Source organism: Mobula hypostoma, chromosome 8 (genome assembly GCF_963921235.1).
Source record: "Mobula hypostoma chromosome 8, sMobHyp1.1, whole genome shotgun sequence".
Taxonomy (NCBI): Eukaryota; Metazoa; Chordata; class Chondrichthyes; order Myliobatiformes; family Myliobatidae; genus Mobula; species Mobula hypostoma.
In genome coordinates, this window is record NC_086104.1 from 38,351,662 (window position 1) to 38,379,591 (window position 27,930).

General features: G+C 40.7%; 1 protein-coding gene across 5 annotated transcripts in view; it reads right to left on the minus strand.

Annotated features, from left to right (window-relative positions):
* The window catches only part of LOC134350477 (metastasis-associated protein MTA3-like), a 216,570-nt gene extending 190,708 nt beyond the window's left edge, over nucleotides 1–25,862 (minus strand). For 4 of the 5 annotated variants that reach the window (XM_063055687.1, XM_063055686.1, XM_063055688.1 and 1 more), the window contains exons 1-3: nucleotides 25,610–25,862; nucleotides 23,258–23,325; nucleotides 9,582–9,675 (exon numbers count right to left, since the gene is read on the minus strand). In XM_063055687.1, coding sequence (XP_062911757.1) covers nucleotides 9,582–9,675; nucleotides 23,258–23,325; nucleotides 25,610–25,637 — 190 coding nt within the window. In that variant the 5' untranslated portion in view covers nucleotides 25,638–25,862. Of the gene's footprint in view, nucleotides 1–9,581; nucleotides 9,676–23,244; nucleotides 23,326–25,609 lie in introns of all 5 variants that reach the window. The other variant, XM_063055690.1, reaches the window with a different exon arrangement.
* Between the last annotated feature and the right edge of the window lie 2,068 nt (nucleotides 25,863–27,930).

The following is a 27,930-nucleotide window of genomic DNA, read 5'->3' on the forward strand; positions in this document are numbered from 1 at the left end:
ACCAATGCAGTTGTTCATGCAGCGTAGGAAAAGTTGGGGAGTGACACCAGTGTAGGCTTGGAACATAGACTGTTCCACGTAGCCAACAAAAAGTCAAGCATAGCTGGGACCAATGTGAGAACCCATGGCTTCACCTTTTGTTTGAAGGAAGTGGGAGGAGCCATGATAACCCTTTCATCATGGTTTTAAAAGTTTAAATACATGACTCAATAGAATTCAAGCAGTACTATTATTGCCCGACGCCGGCCCCCTAGGTCTGAGTCGACGTCATAGTAGTAGTACTATTATTAAAGTACCTTGTATTGTGCAGAACTACTTTTCTAACAGTTTAATATTAGTCCAATTATCTTGCTCATATTATAGTTTTTATAAAGTATTTGACAATTTCTTTTTTGATTTTAGCGGTGATCAAGATACACCAGCAGGCAATGAATGGGTTAAGTACTTTCAAGCTGTTGTTTTAATCCCAAAATGGCTGCTCGCCTAGATCAAACTGGCTGGTGATGTTGAAGGAGGGGTGGTGGGAGAGAAGGGAAGGGCACAGGAAGCACAATTTGATACCGTCATCTCACTGTTATGTAGATTTATTGGTCACATGATTTAAGGATCTCCTTATCTACACTGGGTTAAAAAGTGCTTAGAAATTGTGCTATTTTCAAATGTTTGTCGACAAATCAATAGAGTAGCTAATTTTAAAAATACTTTATGTTTAACACAATTGGGCTGTTAACAATACTGAATACAAGTTGAAGTTAAATTTGGTTAGTTTGCAATGCACCATTAAAGTGACTTCAGTGACCCCTACCAAGCCAGAATAGAAAAGGTAAAATATACAACGGAAAATAGGAATCTATTTAGTTACAGTCCTACTGTATCACAGAATTGCAAACATGCTTTTGTTTTACTCTGTAATTAAACTCTGCTGAATCTTTACACCTGCTTATTTCTTTGGCTTTCTTCCATTTTGCAAATGGGGCAATAATAAATAACGACTTTGCAACTGATTATCAGCCTATTTTTGTAACAGCATTACTTTTTCGAGAGGAATCTTTTGTTTAGTTGGAAATCTGTTAATCATGCATTACATTCAAATCAAAACTCAAACAGCATTTCTTCCAACCTAGAATGGTCTTTGTTTCAGTCACAACTCCATATCCTCTACATTAGACAAACACATAATGTCAGAATCAGTCACAGTTTTTCCTCCCACAGCATTCTTCCTTGACATTCCAGTTCACTCTTCCATCCCCAGCAATATCCCTTCCCCTTCTCATAATGCAAAATCTGAAGGTGGAACACTTGCAATCTTTATTTATCCCTCCCCACCATCCAAAAGCCCCAGTCTTCTGAGCGAATCAGCAACAGGCTGCCCTGGTCCAACCACAGCCAAGAAAGCTCGACAATGCCTCCTCTCCATGGAGACTGTCTATACTTCTTGCTATCTCAGTAAAGCAATCAGCACAATCAAAGACACCACCCCACCAGACATTCCCTCTTCGCCCCTCTCCAATCAGGCAAAACATACGAAAGCCTGAAAGCATGTACCACCAGGTTCAAGGACAGCTTCTACCCTGCTGTTATAATCAGAATCAGATTTACTATCACTTTATAATCAGAATCAGATTTATGACACAACTATGTCATGAAACTTACTGTTTTTGCAGCAACAATATACTGCAATGCATAAAATAGATTATAAATGACAAGAAATACATATATAAAAATTAAATAAGTAGAGCAAAAAGAAAGCAAAGTTGGTGAGTTGGATTCACTGTCCATTCATAAATCTGATGGTGGAGGGGTAGAAGCTGATCCTAAAGTGTTGTGTGTGTGTCTTCAGGCTCCTGTATCTCCTCTCTGATGACAGTAATAAGAAGAGGGCTTGTCCTGGTGGAGGTAATTAATAATGCATGACATCTTTTTGAGGCATCGCTTTACGACCATGTCCTCAATAGTGGGAGGCTGGTGTCCATGATGGAGCTGACTGAGTTTACAACCCTCTGCAGGTTTTTCCAGTCCTGTGTAGTTGCCCCTCCATACCAGATGGTGATGCAACGTTAGACTGCTCTCCATGCTACTTCTGTAGAAACTTGAAATCCTTGATGACATACAAACTCTCCTCAAACTCTTAATGATATATAGCTACTGGCATGCCTTCTTCATAATTGCATCAATATGTCGGGCCCAGGCTGGATCTTCAGAGATGTTGACACCCAGGATCTTGAAACTCCTCATGCTTTCCACTACTGAGCTGTCAGTGTGTTCCCTAAATTTCCCCTTCCTGAAAACACAATCAATCCCTTGGTCTTACTGACATTGAGTGCAAGGTTCAAGGTTGCTGTTGTGATACCACTTAACCAGCCAGTCTATTTCATTTCTACATGCCTCCTTCCAATCGTCTGAAATTCTGCCAACAATTGTTTCATCGGCAAATTCATTGCTGATGTCTGAGCTGTGCCTAGCTACACTGTCATGGGTGTAGAAAGTAGAGTAGCAGGCAATGCATGCACCAATAAGGTGAGCTGGTGCTGACTGACCTAGAGAAGGAAATATTATTTTCTATTCACACTGACTATGGTCTCCAGATGAGGAAGTCAAGGATCAGATTGCAGAGTGAGGTACAGAGGCCCAGGTTTTGAAGCTTACTGTATAGTACTGAGGGGATGATAGTGTTGAAAGTTGAGCTGTAGTCAATAAACAGCAGCCTGACGTAGGAACTGCTGTTGGCCAGGTGGTCCAATGCCGAATGACAGCCAGTGTGCAGTCAGTCAATCCCAAACGGGTCACTTGACCAATGCTCAAACCTGGTGACTGTTTTATTAAAACTTTATAACTTTATTGACAGTGACTTCACTATATGGCCGAACCAGTTTTGAAACTGCAATTTCAGCTGATCCTATTGAAGGCAGGTTTGGACATCAGAAGTAGTTTTTGATACTTTGAATCTAATAACTCCAGCCACAAAGTAGAAATTCACTTTTGCATAGTTAATAGCCTCACAGTCTAGAACCAGGTAGAAATACCTAACAGCAATTATTACAACTGTACTTGGAGAGATGAAATTATACCTAAAAAGCCAGGTGAGAACCAACTAGGGCAAAGCATTATGCCTTGGTTGTAAAGTATCATTATTTCATACATAGCATGGCTAAAAATAAGCATAACAACACTCATTCACTTTAGTAATATTCCACTTTACCTGACATTTTACTCCTGACGTTTCCACTATAATGAAAGTTCAAGGAGGAATGCTTATGATTACTATATGGTAAAGCAAAAGAGTCCCAGCTTTGTCTTATCATCATTAAGAGTGCAGATGAACCCAAAATAATGATGACATATCAACTGATTAAATTATTGAGCTATTTCTGAAATTAGAGATACAACTGTTCTACTACATTAAATCCCCAATTGCTCCTGTAAAGGCCCTGGTCTTCCAGATTTTGTGCATTGTTTTAACTGATGTAAGACTATCCTAAAAGTCAAGGAACATACATCTAATCACAAAATAAAGCAAAATTAATGTCTATAAACGCTTAGACAGGTTCAGCAATTTCATGTTATTTAATATTAATTTGCACGAGCATTCTGCAAGCAGTGCTCAAATGTGTAACAGTGCAAAAACAAAAGTGTTATTTTGTGCAGAATTAAGTAATTCCAAACTGCATACAAGAACAAGCATTAAAGATAGAGCAGGTATTGAATTTGTACATCACCCTAATATAATCATAATACCAAAGTACATATTAACTATCTAAAAAGTTCATTTCACGATTAAGGCATTGTTGTACATTTGCTGGCTCAGAATTATTAATCCAAGGAATGGGTGCAATAGAAATTAGAATCAATAAAAGTGAAGGCCATTAACTACTTAAACAAAGTTCTGTTATTTTAAGAACATGAGACAGCAAATTTGATCAGACTTCAAAAATCAGAATACATCAACTTCCTCTAAAATAAATAAAAAACTTGATGATTCTGGAAATCTAAAATAAAAACAGAAAATACTGCAGCTGTGTGGGTAAAGAAACGGTTAACTTTTCAGATCGAAAGATTTGGGAAAGGGATAAAAAATGAAAAAATTAAGTAAATAAGTACATAGGGATTGGATAATTATGTCTGTGGGCAGGAGCAAGCATGAACAAATTAGGATATAAACACCTACAATGGTTGTTACATAGGCTTATATACAACATTTTGGACCAGTGGAAATGGTCCAGAAGAGTTATATGGAAATTATTATTACCATTTTTCTTAACAACTAATACCATTACTTAGCCTAATAGATTAGAATTACCACAGTACATAATTATCTATTTAAGTGTCTAATGTCCTTTTATATCATCTCAATGTGTACTTAAGAATGTATAAATAATTATAGTTTTATACATATAAAAAAATGGAAAAGGTTATATGTGTGAAAAAAGTACATGATATTTGTGAATTCCTTACCCAAATAAAAATAAAATTAAAAAAAAAGAAATTATATGAACAAATAAAAAACAACTTTTCAGATCGAAGGATTTCATATAACACCACAACACATGGGAGCAAGATTAGGCTATTCAGCCCATTGAGTCTGTTCTGCCATTCCATCAAGGCTGATCCTGAATCCCATTCAACCCAATATACCTGCCTTCTTGCCATATCCTTTGATGGCCTGACCAATCAGGAAACCATCAACTTCTGCCTTAAATATACCCACTGACTTGGCTCCCACTGCAGTCTTTGGCAAAGCATTCCACAGATTCACTACTCTCTGACTAAAAAATTCCTCCTTACCTCTTTTCTAAAAGGTCGCTCTCAATTTTAAGGCTGTGCTCTCTGGTTCTGCATACCCCCAACATAGGAAACATCCTCTCCACATCCACTCTATCTAGTCCTTTCAACATATGGTAGTTTTCATTGAGATCCCCTCACATTCTTCTAAATCCCAGTGAGTACAGGCCCAAAGCTGCCAAACACACCTCATATATTAACCCGTACATTCCCAGAACCATCCTCCGGAACTTCTTCTGATCTCTCTCCACAGATAATACATCTTTTCTGAGTGACGGGTCCCAAAACTGTTAGTAATACTCCAAGTGCGGCCTGACTAGTGTTATAAAGGCTCAGCATCATCTCCTTGGCTTTATATTCTATTCCCCCTGAAATAAATGCCAACATTGCATTTGCCTTCTTTACCATAGACTTGACCTGTAAATTAACCTTCTGGGAGCCTTGTACGAGGACCCTCATGTCTCTCCGCACCTCTGATGTTTGAACCTTCTCCCCAATTAGATAATAGTCCATACTATTGTTCCTTTAACCAAAATGCATTATCATACATTTCCCAACACTGTATTCCATCTGCCACATTTTTGCCCATTCTTCCAATTTGTCTTAGTCCTGCTGCAATCTCATGGCATCCTCAACACTATCTAACCCTCCACCTATCTTTGTATCATCCACAAACTTTGCCATAAAGCCATCAATTCCACTATACAAATCATTGGCAAGTAGCAGTCCCAATACTGACCCCTCGGGAACAGCAATAGTCACTGGCAGCCAACCAGAAAAGGCTCCTTTTATTCCCACTCACTGCCTCCTGCCTGTCAGCCATTCTGCTATCCATATTAGTATCTTTCCTGTAATGCCATACAAAGGTTTAATCTAGTTAAACAGCCTCGTGTGTGCATCTTATCAAATGCCTTCTGAAAATTCAAGTAACTGACATCCACTGCCTCTCCTTTGTCCACCCTGCTTGTTAATTTCTCGATGAACTTTAACAGATTTGTCAGGCAAGTTTGTCCCTCACAGAAACCACACTGACTGTGACTTATTTTACCATTAGTCTCCAAGTACCCTGAAACCTCATCCTTATAAATAAGACTCCAACACTTACCCAACCACTGAAGTTAGGCTAATTGCCTTTCTTTTGCCTTGCTGCCTTCTTAAAGAGTGAAGTAACATTTGCATGTTACTCCCCGGACCATGTCAGAATCAGGTGGCTCTTGAAAGATCATAACCAATACAACCACTATCTCTTCAGCAACTTCTCTCAGGACTCTGGGATGCAGTCCATCTAGTCCAGTTGACTTATCCACCCGAGGACCTTTGATTTTGCTTAGCACTTTTTCGTTTGTAATAGTAATGGCACTCACTCCTGCTGGCACTCACGGACCTCTGGCATGTTGCGAGTGACATCTTCCACATTGAAGATTGATGCAAAGTACCCATTAAATTCATCTGCCATTTCTTTCTCCCCCATTACTACCGCACCAGCATCATTTTCCAGTGGTCCAATATCAACTCTCACCTCCTTTTACTCTTTATATAACTGAAAAAAAATTGTCTGTCCTGCTGAATATTTTTGGCATTTTCTGTTTATATTTTACTGTCTTCAAATAACACTTAATAAGCTTACACATGGATTTTTTCTATGAAATGGTACATATGAAATTCTCAAAAGGAGAAACAACTTTTCTCTCAGCACTTGAAATTATGCAACATCTAACAAAATACAAATCAGATTTTCCTTCTGACCCATCTAACAAATCAGATTTTCTTCAATTAAAAGAGTCATTAGAAAAAAATTTCTAGAATTCAATGGCAAAAAGAAGAAATTAAGTTTAATTGATAAACAAAGACACTTAGACTAATAAGTGGCTACACCTAACATTAATAACTTAGTAACAATTCTTAGTGTAATAACTTCAAATGGTGAAACACTTAAAAGATAGGGTCAACAATACCCAAATAATCATGAATAAATAAAGTTTCCAGGTTTTCTCAAATTCTTCCTCAACAGATTCTACCATGACACAGACAAAGGGAAACACAAAAGATTATGCTTACATAACAGATGAGCTAATAAATTCAAAATAATATTTCATGCAGTCAACTCAGATTACTGAAATTCCTTAACAATTAGACTGTATGATGTAGAAAATTGAGCCACTGGGAAGGAAAACATAGTCAGAACCACCATGTTTCTATTGTAAGCACAAAGAGAATTTGCATTCCTCAAACCACCTAAGAATTCAATATTTAAAAACAAAAAGTGGAACACAGTATTGGCTCTCTTTTTTCTTCATGAAGGAGTGTACAATAAGAATAATATCTCAGGCAACCTGAGATATATTTTTCAACATTTTCCATATGTACATACATTGCCTTCAAGAAGTATTCTGTGCAGATAAATGAGCATTACATTTAAATGAGCATTACAATAAGGGATTTTGATCAATTTAACTGAGAACTTTTATCTGTGAATCCTTTTCTCACAGTAGAGCCCAAAAAACAGAAAATTGTAAAGCAGAAAAACTAAAAATTCAAAAATGGAATGTTAGCAGTTAAGAAGTATTCAAACCTACTTTGCTCAGAACTTCGTTGAACCACATCTTCCAACTATTACAGCCAGAAGTCTTTTTAGATAGGTCTCTATTAACTTTGCACAATGTGATGGAGCAAGATTTGCCCATTCCTCCAGGTAAAATTGCTCAAGCTGTGCCAGGTTAGTTGACGTAAACCTAATACCGTGCATCAGCCAGGTAACACCATCTCAGGAGATCGGACATCCCCGGCTAGGCCTCAAGATCTGCCTCTCCCCAACTAACCTGGCACAGCTCGAGCAATTTTGCAAGGGGAATGGTCAAGTCTTGTTCCATCATGTTGTGCAAAGCTAATAAGAGTCTTATCCTAAAAGACTACTGGCTATAATAGCTGCGAGAGGCAGCTCAACTAAGTACTGAACAATGGGGGATGAATACTTCTACCCAACCCTCAAATTTACTTGATCCATTTCTGACATCTCCCTCCCCTTTCTCGATCCCTCTGTCTCCATTTCTGGAGACAGTTTATCTACTGAAGTCTATTATAAACCCACTGACTCTCACAGCTACCTGGACTATATCTCCTCCCACCCTGCCACTTGTAAAAATGACATCCCCTTCGCTCAATTCTTCTGTTTCTGCCGCATCTGCTCTCAGGTTGAGGCTTTTCTTTCCAGAACTATGGAAATGTCCTTCTTCAAAGAAAGGGGTTTCCCTCCCTCCACAATCAACGTTGCTCTCAACCACATCTCTTCTATTTCGTGCACATCTGCCCTCACTCCATCCTCCCGCCACCCCTCCAGGGATAGGGTTCCTCTTGTCCTCGCCTACCACCCAACCAGCCCCCACATCCAGCACATAATTCTCCAAAACTTCCACCACCTCCAACAAGATCCCACCACCAAACGCATCTTTCCCTCCCCCTCCCGTTTCTGCATGGATCGCTCCCTATACGACTCCCTTGTCCATTCATCCCTCCCCACTGATCTCCCTCCTGGCACTTACCTTTGTAAGCAGAACAAATGCTATGCCTGTCTCTACACCTTCGCCATCTCTACCATTCAGTCCTTCCAGGTGAGGCAACACTTCACCTGTGAGCCTGCTGGGGTCATCTACTGTATCCGGTACTCCGGTGAGGCCTGCTTATGTTGGTGAGACCTGACGTAGATTGGGAGACTGCTTTGCAGAGCACCTACGCTCAGTCTGCCAGAAAGAGCGGGGTTTTCCAGCGGCAACCCATTTTGATTCTACATCCCATTCCGACATGTCAGTCCATGGTCCCCTCTACTGTCGCAATGAGGCCACATTCAGAATGGAGGAGCAACATTTATATTCTGTCTGGGTAGCCTCCAACCTGATGGCATGAACATCGATTTCTCAAACTTCCAGTAATAAACCCTGCCCCCCCCCCACTCTTACCATTCCCCATTTCCATCTCTCACCTTATCACCTTACCTATCTATAACCTCCCTCTGGTGCTCCGCCCCCTTTACTTTCTTCCATGGCTTTCTGTCAGATTTCCCCTATTCCAGCCCTGTACCTCTTTCATCAATCAGCTTCCCAGCTCTTTACTTCACCCACCCCCAGTTTCACCCATCACCTTTTGGTTCTTCCTCCCCACCCCCCACCTTCTTACTCAACTCATCTTTTTTTTCCAGTCCTGATAAAAGGTCTTGGCCCAAAATCTTTTCCATAGATGCTGCCTGGCCTGCTGAGTTCCTCCGGCATTTTGTGTGTGTTGCTCGGATTTCCAGTATCTGCAGATTTTCTCTTGTTTACTTTTGAATGCTAACATTTTAATTCATGAATTTTTAATTTTTCATGCTTTACAATTTTCCCTGTTTTTTTAGGATCCAATATGATGAAAGGAGCATGTGATTCACAAATAAAAATTCTCAGTTAAATTGATCAAAATCCCTGGTTGTAATGTTCATTTAAGTGAATAAAAGGTTGAGTGCTAAGTACATTTTTAATGCACTATATGTACATTAATATACATTTAAATTTATCTCACAAAAGCACAATATTAAAAAAATAAAAGATTTGAAAAGGCAATACTTGTGTACAAGGAAAAACAAACCAATTTTTATTGTTACACAGATGTTTATAGAACCATGGAAGAACTGTCCATTTCCTCTGCTGAATAAACAAATTTTAAACAGCTACTTTGTCTTATCATGATATAAAAGTACTCCCATAAATCAGAAAGTTAATCAACAGCTTCGAATTTAGTATTTTAAATCTGAAAATAATTTAATCTGTACTTACTTGCATGTTTATCTGCGAGTACTATTAGACTGTTTGATATATCCCTGCGCCGATAAAAGCAGACCACCTTTGCTTCCACGTTACCACTTGCAGTCTGGAAAAAATATTCAAAATATCAAATCAGGGTTCTTTTAGGAAATAGACCACTGTAGGATGTACTAATTTTATTAATACAGGTTGAGTAACCCTAATCAGAAATGTTTGGGGCCGACAGGTTTTCGTATATATAAAGAGATAGCTTGGGATCGCCATCATTCCCGACTTTGAATTTATTTGCTACCGGTAAGGAGTCTTTGTCTTACACTTGTTCATTACACATAGGTACTTAACAGTGAAAAGTTAACAATCAACCAGCATTCTCAGGTTATATTATTTTCTACCGTTCCTACTCTTCTATTTATGAGCATAAATGCAACTAAAGGGATGAAACTGGGACAAAATTAAGATAATTCAGGCCTTGTTTTTGGAGCTGACAATATGTATTTCATTTTCTATCTGTTCTAAGAAAGTAGAGGCACTGCCGTGCTTTCTTCATAATGACTTTGAAGAGACATTGGATAGGCACATGTATGTGTCAAAGATGGAGGGATATGGACATGGTGTAAATAGGAGGGATTAATGTTTGGGTGTTCTTGATTTGCTTTTCAGCTTGTGGGCCGAATGGCTTGTTCCTGTGCTGCACTGTTCTATGTTCCTCAGTCAAAGCTGGTTTCTGCTCACATTAATAGAAGATAACCAGAACAAGGAAAGTTGGTGTAGAATCAAGAGGCAAAAATCCAGACTTAGACATACTCTGATTATTACTAAATATTCATACATCAACATCAGGGCACACATTCCTAACAACATACAATATGTTTTACTGTAGTAAGTTAACTTAATTTCTGGTATAACTCCCTGAAACAATTGCTCTGTGATTCAATGGAGATCTGTCCTATCAAAGCAAGAATGAGAGTAGCAATCCACCTGCACAATAAATTTATCAGGTTCAAGTTTTTCTTGGGTTGAAGAATTACCTCATAATTGTTATTTCCAAATAATGATCCTAATTGATTAATCTTATTACACACAGGAGTCCAATGCTATCTGCAATTATTCTACTCTTAGCTCTTCAAAAAGCACATGGTACATGCAAAACAAAAATCAACAGTAACTCGATATTTTCAGCCTTATGTTTTCTTTGTTCCAAATTTAACACAATGTCAGATTCCTTTGTTTTTGTTTCATTTGCTCTTGGATTTCAGAGAACTTTAGCAAGTTGACCCCAACTCCTTCTCAGGCAACATTACCCAGCCTTTGTTCACAATTTTAAAAGTTAACAATCAGCCCAACCTTGCTTTTCACCACAAATTCCATCACAACATCATCCACCCATATGCTACATAGAATCAATGAGATTTTATGATGCAGAAAGATATTTGACCCTTTAATGTAGTGTTCATTTAAGAGAAGTAACCCAATCTAATCCCAGCTTCTCACTGCTCTGCAGGTCATGGGATTCAAGCACCTATCCTGATATTGTTTCGGGCCATGGACGACTTCTGCATCAAAAAAAGCTATCCAGCCCAACCTGCCCATACCAATGATGATCTTTGCCAAGCTAGTGCCATGAACTCACATTTGGCTATTTCTTTCAAATTCTAATGATGGTTTCTACCTCTTTCATTTTTCCTGGCAGCCAGTTCCAGACATCACCTCAAGGTGAAATAAAAATGGTTCCTTATCCCTCTTCTCATTATTCTACAAATTTCTTGAAATCCATGCCTTTTGCGTTTAACCCCTATGCAAAGGGAAATAGATTCTACATTTTCCATACCGTCTAGGCTTCTCATAATTAGATACAGGTCAATTAAGTTTCCCCTCATCTTCCTTTGTTTCAAAAAAAAACAATCAGCTGCAATTGTTCTCCAAAGCAACATCCTCATAAATTTCTCTCTGTGCTAACTCACGTGCAACCACAGATTTCCTGTAAAGTGACCAGAACTTGTAGTGTAATACTCAGGGCAAGATCGAACTAGCATTGCATACAGTTCAAAGATAGCATCCCCGCTCATGTATTCATTTCATGCCTAAGCTGCAAAGGAAAACATCTCATACAACTTTTTAAACAACTTTCAGGATCACTAAATGTACACAAGGTCCTTCCGTTGCTCCACACCGCTCAATATCCTCCCGTTTACTGTATATTTCCTTGTCTTGTTTGATTTCCCCAAACTCACATCAGTGTTCTTCTCTGTCCACTTGCCACATTCCTACCCAATTAATCAGACTATCTACATCTAGCAAACTTCGGCTTCCTCCTCACTGTCAACTCCACAGCCAATTTCTGTATCATCTGCAAATGCTGTTGTTATGTTTTCTACGTTCAACTCTAAATCATTAAATATTTGCAGGAAAGACCAAGTGGTGATGGCATTTGCTTTTACTGGTTTGATCAGCCTGTCATATTGAACCTTTTCAAAGGCCTTGCTGAAATCTATGCTGACTACTTTATTGCCATTATACATCCTTATTACCTCCGCAAAAATACATTCAAATTTGTCAGACATGACCTTGGCTTAATAAATTCATGCTGACTGGGACTAAGTAATCTTATCTCCCTTTGAATGATTCCAACAATTTCCCCACTACCATAATAAGCAACTTGGTTTAAATTACTTAGTTGTACCTCCCTCCCTTTTCAAACATGTTTAAACAACAGTACAATACGGTCTTCCTTCCTATCATATGTAAGCAGGGAGAACTGAAAGCACGTAAGGAAAGCTTCTGCAATTTCTTCCAAAACCACACACAAAATGTTGGAGGAACTCAGCAGGTCAGACAGCATTTATAGAAAAGAGTAAACAGTCGATATTTCAATCCAAGACCCTTCATCAGGGCAATTTACCTAGGGCTGTAGTTCTGAAATCAAATCCAGCCAGCTCCTTGTACACTACCCATGCTGGGTTGAAAGTCAAACTAGCAACTTTTTTACGAAAGTCACATGCTACAGAAATGGCAAAAATGGTGCCTGATGCGCCACGAGGTGCAAAAAGGAACAATAGATGCTGCCCGAGCTGCTGAGTTCTTCCAGCATTTCGTGTGTGTTGCTCTGGGTTTCCGGCATCTGCTAATTTTCTCATGTTTACAATATCTTCCTGGCTTCTTTATCAATTATAAGACAGTATATACAATACTCACTGCATCCTCTATCATCTATATAGTGAATTATTTTATAAGAGCCATAACCAATTAGTAAAGTCTGATCTATTTTCAGAATTCTGTGCTGACTCTACCTGTTAGTCCATATTTAACTCAGTGTTCATCACTTTTCCCCTCCATTGTAAACACCGGAACTGCACCCACCACAAAGATATTATCAGGACAGAGCAGTCAGACCAATAATCCGTTTTCCTGATTAAGATTTTCACCCGACAACAATGAAGGAATAACAAAATAAATCCAAATCAAGATGTTCCAGTCTGAGTGGAACTTGCAGGAGGCAGAGTACTCAAACACTTGCTGACCTTGCTGCAGCCAAGCCCAGCCAAAGACCCCAACCCACCCAGCCTAAACATTCTCTCCTCTTCTTTCTCCATTGGGCAGTAGAGATCAAAAACTAAAAGTAAGAACAACTTCTATCCCTCTGTTATAAGACTATTGAATGGATCTCTCGTACAATAAGATGGACCCCTGACTTCACAATCTACCTTCTCGTGGCTTTGCATCTTGCCTGCCTGCACTTCACTTTCTCTATAACCGTAATACTTTATTAGAAACATAGAAAACGTACAGCACAATACAGGCCCTTCGGCCCACAAAGCTGTACGAAACATGTCCTTAACTGAGAAATTACCTAGGGTTACCCATAGCCCTCTATTTTGCTGAGCTCCATATACCATATGAGCTCCATATGGACTACTACTGTCCAGTAGTCCCTTAAAAGACTCTATCGTATCTGCCTCCACCACTGACGCTGGCAGCCCATTGCATGCCCTCATCACTCGCTGTGTAAAAAACTTACCCCTGACATCTCCTCCGTATCTACTTCCAAGCACCTTAAAACTGTGCCCTCTCATGCTAGTCATTTCAGCCCTGGGAAAAAGCCTCTGACTATCCACACTCATTGCCTCTCATCATCTTATACACCCCTATCTGGTCACCTCTCATACTCCATCTCTCCAAGGAGATAAGGCCAAGTTCACTCAACCTATTCTCATAAGGCACGCTCCCCAATCCTGTCCGCCAAGGCCTTCTCACGGCCCCTTCTGGCTCTCCTAATTTCATTCTTAAGCTTCTTCCTGCTAGGCTTATAATCTTCTAGATCCCCATCAATACCTAGTTTTTTGAACCTTTCATAAGCTTTTCTTTTCTCCTTGACTAGATTTACAACAGCCTTTGTACACCACGGTTCCTGTACCCTACCATCATACCTATGCAGAACGCCACACAAATATCCCCTGAAGATTTGCCACATTTCTGCCATACATACATTTCCCTGAGTACATCTGTTCCCAATTAATGCTTCCAAGTTCCTGCCTGATAGCTTCATATTATCCCTTACTCCAATTAAACAGTTTCCCATCTTGTCTGTTCCTATCCCTCTCCAATGCTATGGTAAAAGAGATAGAATTGTGATCACTATCTCCAAAATTTTCTCCAACTGACAGATCTGACACCTGACCAGATTCATTTTCCAATACTAAATCAACTACAGCCTCTCCTCTTGTAGGTTTATCTACATATTGTGTCAAGAAACCTTTCTGAACACACCTAACAAACTCCGCCCCATCTAAACCCCTCACTCAAGGGAGATGCCAATCAATATCCCACCACGACAACCGTGTTATTATTACACCTTTCCAGAATCTGTCTCCCTGTCTGCTCTTCCCTGTTACTATTGAGTGGTCTATAAAAAACACCCAGTAGAGTTATTGACCCCTTTCTTTTCCTAACTCTCACCCACAGAGACTCCATAGACAATCCCTCCATGACCTCCTCCATTGCTGCAGCTATGACACTATCTCAGATCAGCAGTGCCACCCCCCCACCTCTTTTGCCCCCCTCCCTGTCCTTTCTGAAACATCTAAAGCCTGGCACTCTAAGTAACCATTTCTACCCCTGAGCCATCCAAGTCTCTGTAATGGCCACAACATCATAGCTCCAAGTACTGATCCACGCTGAGCTCATCCACTTTATAATATTCCTTGTATTAAAATAGACACATCTCAAACCATCGGTCTGAGCACGTCCCTTCTCTATCACCTGCCTATCCTCCCTCTTGCACAGTCTCCAAGCTTTCTCTATTTGTGACCCAACCACCTCTTCCTCCGTCTCTTCAGTTCGGTTCCCACCCCCCAGCAATCTTAGTTTAAACCCTCTCCAATAACCTTTGCAAACCTCCCCGCCAGGATACTGGGCCCCCTGGGATTCAAGTGCAATCCAGTCTTTTTGTGCAGGTCACACCTGCCCTAAAAGAGGTCCCAATGATCCAGAAATCTGAATCCCTGCCACCTGCTCTAATCCCTCAGCCACACATATATCCTCCACCTCAATCCATTCCTATACTTACTGTCACATGGCACAGGCAGTAATCCCAAGATTACTACCTTTGTGGTCCTGCTTCTCAACTTCCTTCCTAACTCCCTGCAGTCTGCTTTCAGGACCCCCTCCCTTTTCCTACCTGTCGTTGGTACCAATATGTACCACAACCTCTGGCTGTTCTCCTTCCCACTTCAGGATATCGTGGACACGATCAGAAACATCCCGAGGCAAACTACCATCTGCGTTTCTTTCCTGCGTCCACAGAATCGCCTGTCTGACCCCTATCACTGCTGCCATCCTCTTCCTTTCCCTACCCTTCTGAGCCACATTCCTTCACTGTTGCTTCCCCCAGGTAGGCCAAACCGCCCCCCCCCCCTGACAGCAGTACTCAAGCAGGAGTACTTATTGTTAAGGGAGAAAGCTGCAGGGGTACTCTCAAGCATCTGACTCCTGCCTTTCCCTCTCCTGACTGTTACCCACTTATCTATCTCCCAAGGCTCTGGTGTGACTACCTGCCTATAGCTCCCTGGCCTTTAGCATTACCATGGAAAAGGACAGAATCAGAGAGGACAATATAAGGTTAGAACTTGCGGGTGTGAATTGGGATGATGTTTTGAAATGTACTATGGACATGTAGTCGATGTTTAGAGATCTCTTGCAGGATGTTAGGGATAAATTTGTCCCGGTGAGGAAGATAAAGAATGGTAGGGTGAAGGAACCATGGGTGACAAGTGAGGTGGAAAATCTAGTCAGGTGGAAGAAGGCAGCATACATGAGGTTGAGGAAGCAGGGATCAGATGGGTCTATTGAGGAATATAGGGAAGCAAGAAAGGAGGTTAAGAAGGGGCTGAGAAGAGCAAGAACGGGGCATGAGAAGGCCTTGGCGTGTAGGGTAAAGGAAAACCCCAAGGCATTCTTCAATTATGTGAAGAAAAAAAGGATGACAAGAGTGAAGGTAGGACTGATTAGAGATAAAGGTGGGAAGATGTGCCTGGAGGCTGTGGAAGTGAGCGAGGTCCTCAATGAATACTTCTCTCCGGTATTCACAAATGAGAGGGAACTTGATGATGGTGAAGACAATATGAGTGAGGTTGATGTTCTGGAGCATGTTGATATTAAGGGAGAGGAGGTGTTGGAGTTGTTAAAATACATTAGGACGTAGAAGTCCCCGGGGCCTGATGGAATATTCCCCAGGTTGCTCCACGAGGCGAGGGAAGAGATTGCTGAGCACCTGGCTAGGATCTTTATGTCCTCGTTGTCCACGGAACTGGTACCGGAGGATTGGAGGGAGGCGAATGTTGTCCCCTTGTTCAAAAAAGGTAGTAGGGATAGTCCGGGTAATTATAGACCCGTGAGCCTTACGTCTGTGGTGGGAAAACTGTTGGAAAAGATTCTTAGAGATAGGATCTATAGGCATTTAGAGAATCATGGTCTCATCAGGGACAGTCAGCGTGGCTTTATGAAGGGCAGATCATGTCTAACAAGCCTGATAGAGTTCTTTGAGGAGGTGACCACGCATATAGATGAGGGTAGTGCAGTGAATGTGATCTATATGGATTTTAGTAAGGCATTTGACAAGGTTCCACACGGTAGGCTTATTCAGAAAGTCAGAAGGCATGGGATCCAGGGAAGTTTGGCCAGGTGGATTCAGAACTGGCTTGCTTGCAGAAGGCAGAGGGTCGTGGTGGAGGGAGTACATTCAGATTGGAGGATTGTGACTAGTGGTGTCCCACAAGGATCTGTTCTGGGACCTCTACTTTTCATGATTTTTATTAACAACCAGGATGTGGGAGTAGAAGGGTGGGTTGGCAAGTTTGCAGACGACACAAAGGTTGGTGGCGTTGTAGATAGTGTAGAGAGGATTGACAAAGATTGCAGAGAGACATTGATAGGATGCAGAAGTGGGCTGAGAAGTGGCAGATGGAGTTCAACCCCGAGAAGTGTGAGGTGGTACACTTTGGGAGGACAAACTCCAAGGCAGAGTACAAAATAAATGACAGGATACTTGGTAGTGTGGAGGAGCAGAGGGATCTGGGGGTACATGTCCACAGATCCCTGAAAGTTGCCTCACAGGTGGATAGGGTAGTTAAGAAAGCTTATGGGGTGTTAGCTTTCATAAGTCAAGGGATAGAGTTTAAGAGTCCTGATGTAATGATGCAGCTCTATAAAACTCTGGTTAGGCCACACTTGGAGTACTGTGTCCAGTTCTGGTCGCCTCACTATAGGAAGGATGTGGAAGCATTGGAAAGGGTACAGAGGAGATTTACCAGGATGCTGCCTGGTTCAGAGAGTATGCATTATGATCAGAGATTAAGGGAGCTAGGGCTTTACTCTTTGGAGAGAAAGAGGATGAGAGGAGACATGATAGAGGTGTACAAGATAATAAGAGGAATAGATAGAGTGGATAGCCAGCGCCTCTTCCCCAGGGCACCACTGCTCAGTACAAGAGGACATGGCTTTAAAGTATGGGGTGGGAAGTTCAAGGGGGATACTTGAGGAAGGTTTTTTTACTCAGAGAGTGGTTGGTGCATGGAATGCACTGCCTAAGTCAGTGGTGGAGGAAGATACTCTAGTGAAGTTTAAGAGACTACGAGACAGGTATATGGAGGAATTTAAGGTGGGGGCTTATATGGGAGGCAGGGTGTAAGGGTCGGCACAACATTGTAGGCCGAAGGGCCTGTACTGTGCTGTACTATTCTATGTTCTATGTTCTCACTTTCCCTGACCAGACGAAGGTCATCAAGCTGCATCTCCAGTTCCCTAACACGGCCCCGAAGGAGCTGCAGCTCGACGCACCTAGCGCAGACATTTCCATCAGAGAGGCCGGGAGTCTCCTGGACTTCCCACATCTGACACCGAGCACAGAACACCGGCCTCACACACATACTTCCTGTCTGTATTCTACACAGGCAACCTACCTCGCCTCGACCTGTTATCACCAAAGCCCCACTGAATCAAAGCCCTCCTACTCTGTCTCCCTCTACTCTGACGTCTGCTCCTCCAATGCCCTGCTTTGTAGTATTGCTTCTCTCTTGTACTACCTCAATATACTGAAAGGACTGATGTGAGTAAATGGTCTGTTTCGATACCTGTAAAACAAGGTTTTTCTCTGCACTTCAGTACACGTGGCAATAATAAAACAATTTATTTTCATTTTCTAGAAACTTCTCTTGTTTCAATGCCTGAGCTATTACCTTCCTTCTTTGACACTTAGCCTCAGGCAAGTTCATCTTTTCAGAGAACTTCCTTTTGTTCATTCCTTCTGCCTCTCCCATTTCTCTCATTTTAAAATTTGCTTAACTGCCGACATTTCCAATTCTAAGGAACGATTAATTAACTCACAGACAAATGCTGGGTGAAGAGACTGTAGGAAATCCAGAAACCACTGCTGACTATATCCTGCTGTCAACACCAGCCACACCCACACAGCCAAGGGCCCATGCATCCTCCATTATGAGGCAACACAAAGGACAGTGCATCAAAGAGGCCGTCAACCCACTGGAAGAAAAAGTGCTAAGAACTCAACAATTGCTATGGATATGGCACAAGTGTATCTGTGATTCAATCTCATAGCAAGTCACTAGATCCAGTCTCACTAAAACCCATAATGAAAAGACATCAAACAACTCATAAGCATATTTCAGTCCATTTCCAAACGTCAACTGTAAAATAATATGACCTCAAAAGGTGTCGGCATCCCTGCTCAAGTGATGAATATCAGTCACAAATTCAAGTCTCATATCTCCCATATTGGAAGCAAAGGAAGCACTAGAGACACTAGAATCATGATCATCTTCAAGGAAGGAGACAAATCTAATTGCAGTAATTACAGATGGGTCTTCCAGCTGGCTACTATCGGTAAAGTTATCAAAGGGGTCCTACCCAAATACCTCTACCGGTGGCTTAGAAGCCAAGTGAACGTGATCTTTACTGCTTGATAACTTCAAGAGAAATCCAGGGAAAAAAATAAACTTGCCAATTGAGAGGGACTGTGAAGCACCCTTATCAAAATCAGCCTCTTTCTTCACTGTCTGGTTACTTACACGATGGTACACAAACGTGATCTTAACCAATGGGTCCACAACAGTCTCAGTCTGAGTGTAGACCGGTAAGCAAGGCTGCCCCATCACCCAAAACCATTTCTGAATGTTTCCTTTTCTTTTTAAATCTTTTTATTGAATAAGTACACAGAAGGTAAACCATATAGGCACTAATACACTGTTAGAATATAATATATTACAGGAAATATTAATACAGAAAAAAATTAATACAAACAGTGCAATTTAAACATAAAATAACAAGGTAATATAATAGTATACTAATTTTTATATATATCAATAAAGAAAGAAATAAAAAACCCCAAAAAAAAACCCCAAAAAAACCCCACCGTGCAACTAAACTAAAAAGCAAAGCAGTGGGCTAACTAGGAAACAAGTAGAGTTAAAGAACTTAAAATCACGTCCTCAAACCTGACCTCCATTAAAAAGTTTTAAAAAAAACAAGAAGGGAATATAAATATGGACTGAGAGAAAAAAAAATTACATTAAATGAAAATGTTGAATAAAAGCTCTCCAGGTCTGTTCGAATTTAACTGAAGAATCATAAAGATTACTTCTAATTTTCTCCAAATTTAAGCATAATATCGTCTGGGAAAACCAAAAAAACGTAGTTGGAGCTTTAGTCTCTTTCCAATGTAGTAAAATACATCTTTTCACCATTAAAGTAAGAAATGCAATCATTCTACAGGCTGAAGGAGAAAGTTACTGGAAATTTTAGGTAATCCAAAGATAGCAGTAATAGGATGGGGAGAGATATCTATATTCAATACCTTTGAGATAATATTAACAATGTCCGTCCAAAAAGTTTCCAGAGTAGGACAGGACCAAAACATATGAGTTAAAGAGGCTATCTGCCCCTGACATCTATCACAAAAAGGATTAATATGAGAATAGAAACGAGCTAATTTATCTTTGGACATATGTGCTCTATGGACAACTTTAAATTGAATTAGGGAATGTTTAGCACAGATAGAGGAAGTATTGACTAGTTGTAAAATCTGCACCCAGTCATCTGCCGAAATAATAAAACCCAATTCCTGTTCCCAATCTGACCTAATCTTATCAAATGGAGCTTTCCTAAGTTTCATAATAATATTATAAATAACAGCCGTTGTAACTTTCTGACATGGATTAAGGTTAATTACACTATCTAAAATATATGTAGGAGGGAGCATTGGAAAGGAAGAAAGTATAGTACTTAGGAAAATTCTAACTTGGAGATATCTAAAAAAATGTATTCTTGGTAAGCTATATTTATTAGATAATTGCTCAAAGCATTTCTGAATGTTTCCTGTCGCAATGGAGCTTCACCTCCAACAAACTTCCCACTGGAGTGGAGTTAACCTGCAACTAAATTGGACAACTGCTCAACCTTTGACAATTACATTTCAAAACCAAGTTCAAGTGGTAATACACGGTCAACTCATGCGTGTTTATAGTTGTGGATGCTGAACTTCTGTGTCCAATCATTAAATCAGTAAAGCATGAATCTTACACCAAACAAAACAAAGATCTGATTTCAACTAGCAACTTATCTCCACTGTACAAAAACATTTATCAATGAAACCCTGGAAAACATGGACCACTTCATGTACCCAAAGAATAACCTTTCTGCAAAGGTAGATACTGAAGGCAAACTCCTTCAAAGCCTTTGCTAATCAGCAGAATCTTTGAATATCCAGGGAAATGACTGAAATACAAGACCTCAAATCTGGCTCAAAGCCCATGAACTAATTGGGCAGCAGTGACTTCCACTCTCACAGCAGAGACACACGAGCAGCTATATTTCATTCAAAGTTTGAGGACATTTAGTGTGTCACCAAAGTCTCAAGTACGTTCTACATTATGTACACTGGAGAGCATTCTGACTGGTTGCATCATCACTGGGTATGGAGGTGCTAATGCACACAATCGCAAGGGGCTTCCGAGGGTTGTGTCAAGGGCACTGTACTGTTGCTACATAACAACTTGTCAGTGACAATAAACTCAACTTTGATTCTGAAAAAATCCTCCAGATCTTCAACCAGAATAAACAAACCAGTATCAGCATCCTCTCTGAGCAACGTCCTCAGCACTAAGTTATATTTAATCAGCTCCAATCAGTGGGTTACATTATTCACATATCTAACAATAGATTCTCTGTTCCAAGTTCATAGACACTATGGTGAGGAAACAATTCAAGAATGCTTTCAAAGCCTCCATGAAAAAGCAAAGGCTTTTTCACCCTCATGAGAAACCCTGACCAATAACCATGGAAAATGAGGAAAGAGCATCCGAGATGGCATTGACAAGCTCAACTCCCTCCATCAATAGCACGCAGAAGCCCGGCGAGAATGGCGGGAGGCAGACTAACCATCCATTTGCCCTGTGAAGCTGCTCCTACCCTCAACAAAAGGTAAAGTCTGCAGGTCACCTATTGTCCTTGCCAACTGCCTCAAAATCTGTGAGACAAAAATCATTCCCAGACCCAAAGGACTGCCTAAAAGAAAGTTCAGTTGATTTGTTAATCTATTCCTCATTTTAATATTTTCTAATACGCTGAACATTTCCAGAATCTTCTGCTATTAAAACCAAAAATGCCACTTCCTTCTCCCCCACCATATGCTCATATTTACTACTGAAAAGTATTCTTATCAGGGATGACAAATCCCTCTGCCTCCGTGCCACATAAACTCAAACAAGACTCAATCAATTACTAACAGCTTTGAATACCCATACTCTTAATCAACAAATCAGAATCAGGCTTATTATCACTAGCATGTGACGGGAAATTTGTTAACTTAGCAACAACAGTTCAATGCAATATATAATCTAGCAGAGAAAAAAATAATAATAATAAACAAGTAAATTATGTATATTGAATAGATTTTTAAAAACATGCAAAGACAGAAATACTGTATATTAAAAAAAAGTGAGGTAGTGTCCAAAGGTTCAATGTCCATTTAGGAATCGGATGGCAGAGGGGAAGAAGCAGTTCCTGAATCGCTGAGTGTGTGCCTTCAGGCTTCTGTATCTCCTACCTGATGGTAACAGTGCGAAAGGGGCATGCCATGGGTGCTGGGGGTCTTTAATAATGGATGCTGCCTTTCTGAGACACCGTTCCCTAAAGCTGTCCTGGCTACTTTGTAGGCTAGTACCCAAGTTGGAGCTGATTAGATTTACAACCTTCTGCAGCTTCTTTTGGTCCTGTGCAATTGCCCCTCCATACCAGACAGTGATGCAGCCTGTCAGAATGCTCTCCACAGTACAACTATAAAAGTTTTTGAGTGTATTTGTCGACATGCCAAATCTCTTCAATATCCTAATAAAAGTATAGCCGCCGTCTTGCCTTCTTTATAACTACATAGATATGTTGGGACCAGGTTAGCTCCTCAGAGACCTTGACACCCAGGAACTTGAAGCTGCTCACTCTCTCCACTTCTGATCCATCTATGAGGATCAGCAAGTATGGGATAAAACCTTCAAGGATTTGATGTATACAGTTGGGGCACCAGAATCTATAAAGGTTAGGTCTTCAGTCTAAATCACATATTACCATATATTTAGAATCCTGATGTAATTTGCAATTACATATAACCTCTGCGGAAAAAAAACATTGTATAGAACATCACTGAGGCATGAGAAAAATAGTCTAGTATCAAATATGGGAAATAGTAAGCTATGGTTTTTTTTACTGAGATAAACAAATGAGGTAAATTTAAAAAAAATTGCTGAGTTTTATTTGAGTCTAGTGCATGTCCCAATGTGGCTGAAGGCACATATCCCAACAGTGGGATACAGAGTGTTCAATGCACCATGTCATGACCAGAAAAATGTGGAAAGATAATCATAGAGTATGAAAATGTAAAACAATATGCTGAAACAGAAACAAGGAAGAATAATTTAATTTGAAGCATTGGGAAATTGGCAAAGCAATCTATCAAAAACAGATGAGGTGACTATAAAGAATGCTTCAGAATTTAATAATGAAGCAGAGTTTGGATTAAGTAAAATTTCAAGAAAGTTGGCAACTGGCCGAACAGCATTAGAACAGTTAAGTCTGGAGCTGGAAATAACACAGAAAAGTAACTAAGTGTACATACACATTTAAAATACCTTATTGAGTTCTTCTATTCTTCTTATTAAGTAAGGATTACTGGAAGAATTTTCAAAGTAAACATAGTCTGAAATAAAAGAAAGAAAAATGCAATCAAGTTACATAAACGTTTCCAACATTTCTTATTCATACATTCTTATGGCTCAAAGATACAAACATGATCTTCCAAACTTGCCTTGATTCTGAAACGGTTACAATGGATTGAAAGGTAACAAATCTAACATGCAATAACAAAGGTAAGAGAAAAATAAAGGAACCGCAGATTACTTGATCTGAAATCAATGCTGCAGTCCACCATGAAATGTCTTTGCTAATAGCAAAGACAGAGAGTCATAATAAGACTAAGTACAGTCAACTTAGTTTTATGGTGGGAAGATAGTATCTAGGTTTTTTCCAAGAATGTACAACCAAGGTTGATAAGGCTGAACCACTGGAGGTAGTGTAAGAAGATCTTCCAAAAGGCACTTAAGTGCTCAAATATGGGAAATGGTATGTTAGAAGGTATAGTTATTTGTTACAGTACATAAAATACAGATCATTTTCCAGTTACCAGGCTGAATTCAGTGCCACCATAATTTGTACTCAGGTTCTCGGTAATTTAGAAGCTATATTTATAAATAAACAAAGGGTCAAAGTGCAACCTATCTGATTTAAATAGAAACCTTTGGGCAAAACATAAATAACACAAATATTGCAAGCAGTTAAGACAAGTGTTGCATTAACATTTACTACAGGAGTTCTGACTACAAGAGAACTTGTTGAATTTATAAAGGAATTCACAAAACCATAAGCAAAGATTGAGTAGAATATCCACATACAGTACTCCTCAGAGATTAAAAGGCTGTCTCAGTGAAAGATTACAACATTCTGCAGGGTTTGACACAATATATGCTGTAAGGTTACTTTCTCCAACACAAGTAGATCAAGAGGGCAATTTCAAGACCAAGTGTCAAAAAAGTTTAGATCTAAGCTGGAGAGAAATTTCTTTGTTCAGTAAGTTATGCATCTTTGGAATTATCGCCAAAACTTCTATATTTAAGGACCGACAATACTCAGTACAAAAACCACAAGAGATCTGGAGTAAAGGCAGATTAGAGGAGTTGGTTACAGACCAACCATGATCTAATTGAACAGCATGCTCCTGTGTCTTATACTCCTTAATGATGCTCACACACAGAGCATTCACTTATCAAAGACGCCAAACTAACCACCCCAATTTAGAATCAAGCCAATCAACAAATTATTAATCATTTGCAAGCCAAAAATACTGGAAATAATTAACAGTCAGGCAGTATCAGAGAGAGAAGCCAAGACAACATTTGTCAAAATATTTCAAAAGTTCCAAATGAACCTAAAATATTAACACTGTTTCTAGCTCCAAAATGCAAGCTGACCTCCTGAGCAGTTCCAGCATTCTGTTTTATTTCAGATTTCCGTCATCTGTGGGGTTTTCTGCCTTTTGATACTAAATATTTAGCATTTTATTATTAACTGTAAAACATTTAAAAGATGGCTGAAAATTAATTTGACAGCTAGCACTCCACACACACTCGGGCGCCCGCTTGTTTTCTAATTTCCTGCAACTCTCCCTCTCCAAAATTGGAGCTGTTAATAAATGGCCGGCATTTTATAGGTTAACAAAAACTGGTGGCAGCTAACGCAGATTATCTGTCCAGTGATGCTGCAGCCATGCCGGTTCCTTCTTGTAATGAAAAAAAATAAATTGTACATTTAAAAAGGTGAACTGGTCCAACAAACATACACGTGCCTTTTATTAGGGTATACATCTTTTCAGACCGGAGATTGCAGAGGGAGGTTATTCAACAGTGAATATCTTTTGTTCTACCTGGAGAGGGAGAGAAACAGTGGCAGCGCACCCCGGGTTTGAAGGTACAGGCCTCGCTCCGAGGGGGAGGGAGGGAGCCACTGAACTGAGTGTCACTTCGCCATTTTTCCACTGACTCCACTGATAACTGTGTTCAATCACCAACCCCACCACCTCACACTCCAACTAAAAACTCCAACACTTCAAATAACTTTGAAAAAATATTAAACAGGAGTTTCTCCTCATATATATATCATTTGGAAGGGGAGGAGCCAATAATTGATATTTTCACCAACTGAGTCCTGCCCAGCCCCGTGAACTTTCCCAGTTTTTTTTGTGGGTGTTTTGTTGTTTAAACGCCTCCTGGTTATTATTTAAAGCTGCAGTTTCGCCTCGAGAAGCAGATTAATAAACAATAAGGCCGGTGAGGCCCGGGCGGGCAGCCTCCGACTCTTTGATCAGTTCCCCAACTGATCGACTCGACCCCGTTCCATCAATAAACAAGCACAGCCAGGCAGCCACCTACCTCCGACCCTGTACATATTTGCCGCCATTCCGCCCCTTTTATTATGTTTTATGCCGGTTGAGAGGCTGGTGTCGGAGCGAGGGGAGGTCAAGGGGGCGGTGACTCCTGCTCTCCCCTGCTCCTGGGTGCTGCCGATGGACACAGGGCTACCCGAGTGCCCGCCCGGGGAGCTCGCCGCTCCGCGCCTGCCGTCGCCTCCTGCTGATGTTGTGGCGGCGCCGCGGCCAAACCGGCCTCGCTTCCCTCCCCCTCGCTTCCTGGCTGCACTCGCCCCTCCTCCTCCTCCTCCGCCTCACCCTTACCCCATACTTATCCCAAAATGTCGTTCACCCGTGCAACCCTCAGCAACTCAGCGCCCTCAAAACAGTGACCCAAGCCCACTTTCCCCTACCAGCAGACTCAATTCTGTACCACCCAATCCCCCTCCACAGCCAAACCCAACAACTAACAGGCACAAACCCTTGCCCCATCAACAGCAATTCGCATCCACTCACTCCCAACCTTAAACCTTAATTCATCACCTGCATTTGCACCTAATTCAACTGCCACTCCACCTTAAAACCCCATGCACTCCCAGGCTCCTTAAGCCCTTACCCCAACAAACCACCCTGATCCTAGCCCCAGACTTCATTCACACCACAATTTTCCATCTACTCTACAGATCACCAATCCTTTCACTCCATCATCTTTTCCCCATCTCCAATCTATCATCTCACAATCTTTAACCCAAATTCCCAACTCTCTGGTTCCCACTCAACTTCACCCCTCTATTCCCAATACCCATTTCTTCGCCTCTTCACTGATTTTATCTCATCTCTTACCCTTCTACCCTTCTGTCATTTCCACTATAACATCTTTCCCTCCCTTGGCTCTCCCACACATCCCTACTCTCCAGCAATCCCTCTCTACTTCTATCCCCATTGCTTCCCTGCATTCCTTCCTTCCAACTCCCCCCATATCATCTTTCCTTTTCCAACCTTTTTTTCCTGCACATTGCTCGTCCATTTCTTCCTAACTGCAGCGTTTTCCTTCATTCCCTCAATCCCACTTCGTTGCTACATTTAGCTTCTCATGCCTGCATTCCTCTCCACTCTTTTTCTTTATCCCTTCTTTTTATCCTTGCCTTTCTATTTTCACTTCTCTTCCCTTCTGTCGTAAGCATCTGCCTCCCTCTTCTGCTCCTTCCCTTCCCTCCCTTGCCTTTCCCTTTACTGACTTATTTTTTAATATGCTTCTTTCCTCCTCCTTTCTCCTATTCCTTTCTCCCTTTGTGATGGTATTGGGTCCACTGACCACAAATGTTATAAATTCAAACAAAGATCTTAAGCTGTATCACATATAAATAGCCACAAATACTCTCACTAAAGGGAGATTATACTGTAACTACCCAATCTTCAAAGACTGGTTTACTTCCCTGTTTATTCTCTGCGGAGGATTTTAGCTGCCAATACCAACTATATGAGCAGTGGGTCCCCGTACCCGCACCCCCCCTCCCTAAGGAGGGGAATATACTTCCAGCTAATAAAGTAGTTTAAAACACAGTTCATTTATTTACAGCAGTGCACGTTTGAATCCACACGTTCTTAAAACACATACAATTCCTATAAACTGAAATACATACCATGATGCAGATGTGCGAGTCGTGCATTGCAGAAACTAAAGCCAGAGGAATGGATTCTATTCTCCCCATGTCATTCTTCTTGATATTCTTCAATGACTACTAATAAGTCTGAAATGCTCTGTATATTTATACCCTTTTTCTACCACTTGTCTGACTCTGTTCCCCTTTATCACCATCTATTTCTATTCTCCTCCCTCTCAATCTATTTCTCTCATTCCTCCTTCCTTTCCAAATCCCTCTTGTCCTCTTGATCCTCTTCTACTTCTGCTCCCTTTCTCTTGCTCCTTCCTCCTACCCACTGTCTGTTTCCCACTGCTGCCTTCTTCATTCACTTTCCCTTCCTCTTTCTTGCCCTTATCTTTAATGTCAGTCCAGCCCTGCCTTCTCCACAGTCCCTTCCTCGCACCCCCTTCCAGAGTCGGCCTAATGCTCTGGAACTTCCTGTCACTGGCAATGGCCAGTGCAAATAGGATGCAGGTCCATGCTGACAGTTTTGTGAAAGCATTGCATTGGATCCTTCAGCAGAGTGCAAGAACTTGATTTGCTTAATACTGTATTGTCAATGCATAGAACACAAACAACAGCTCCATTCTAAAGTCTTAAAAACTTTACTGGGAAACTATTGATAAATCTACTATTAGATTCACTGCTTATCTGGAAATTAGCATTGGGTGGATACAGACCAACAAAACCATGTGAA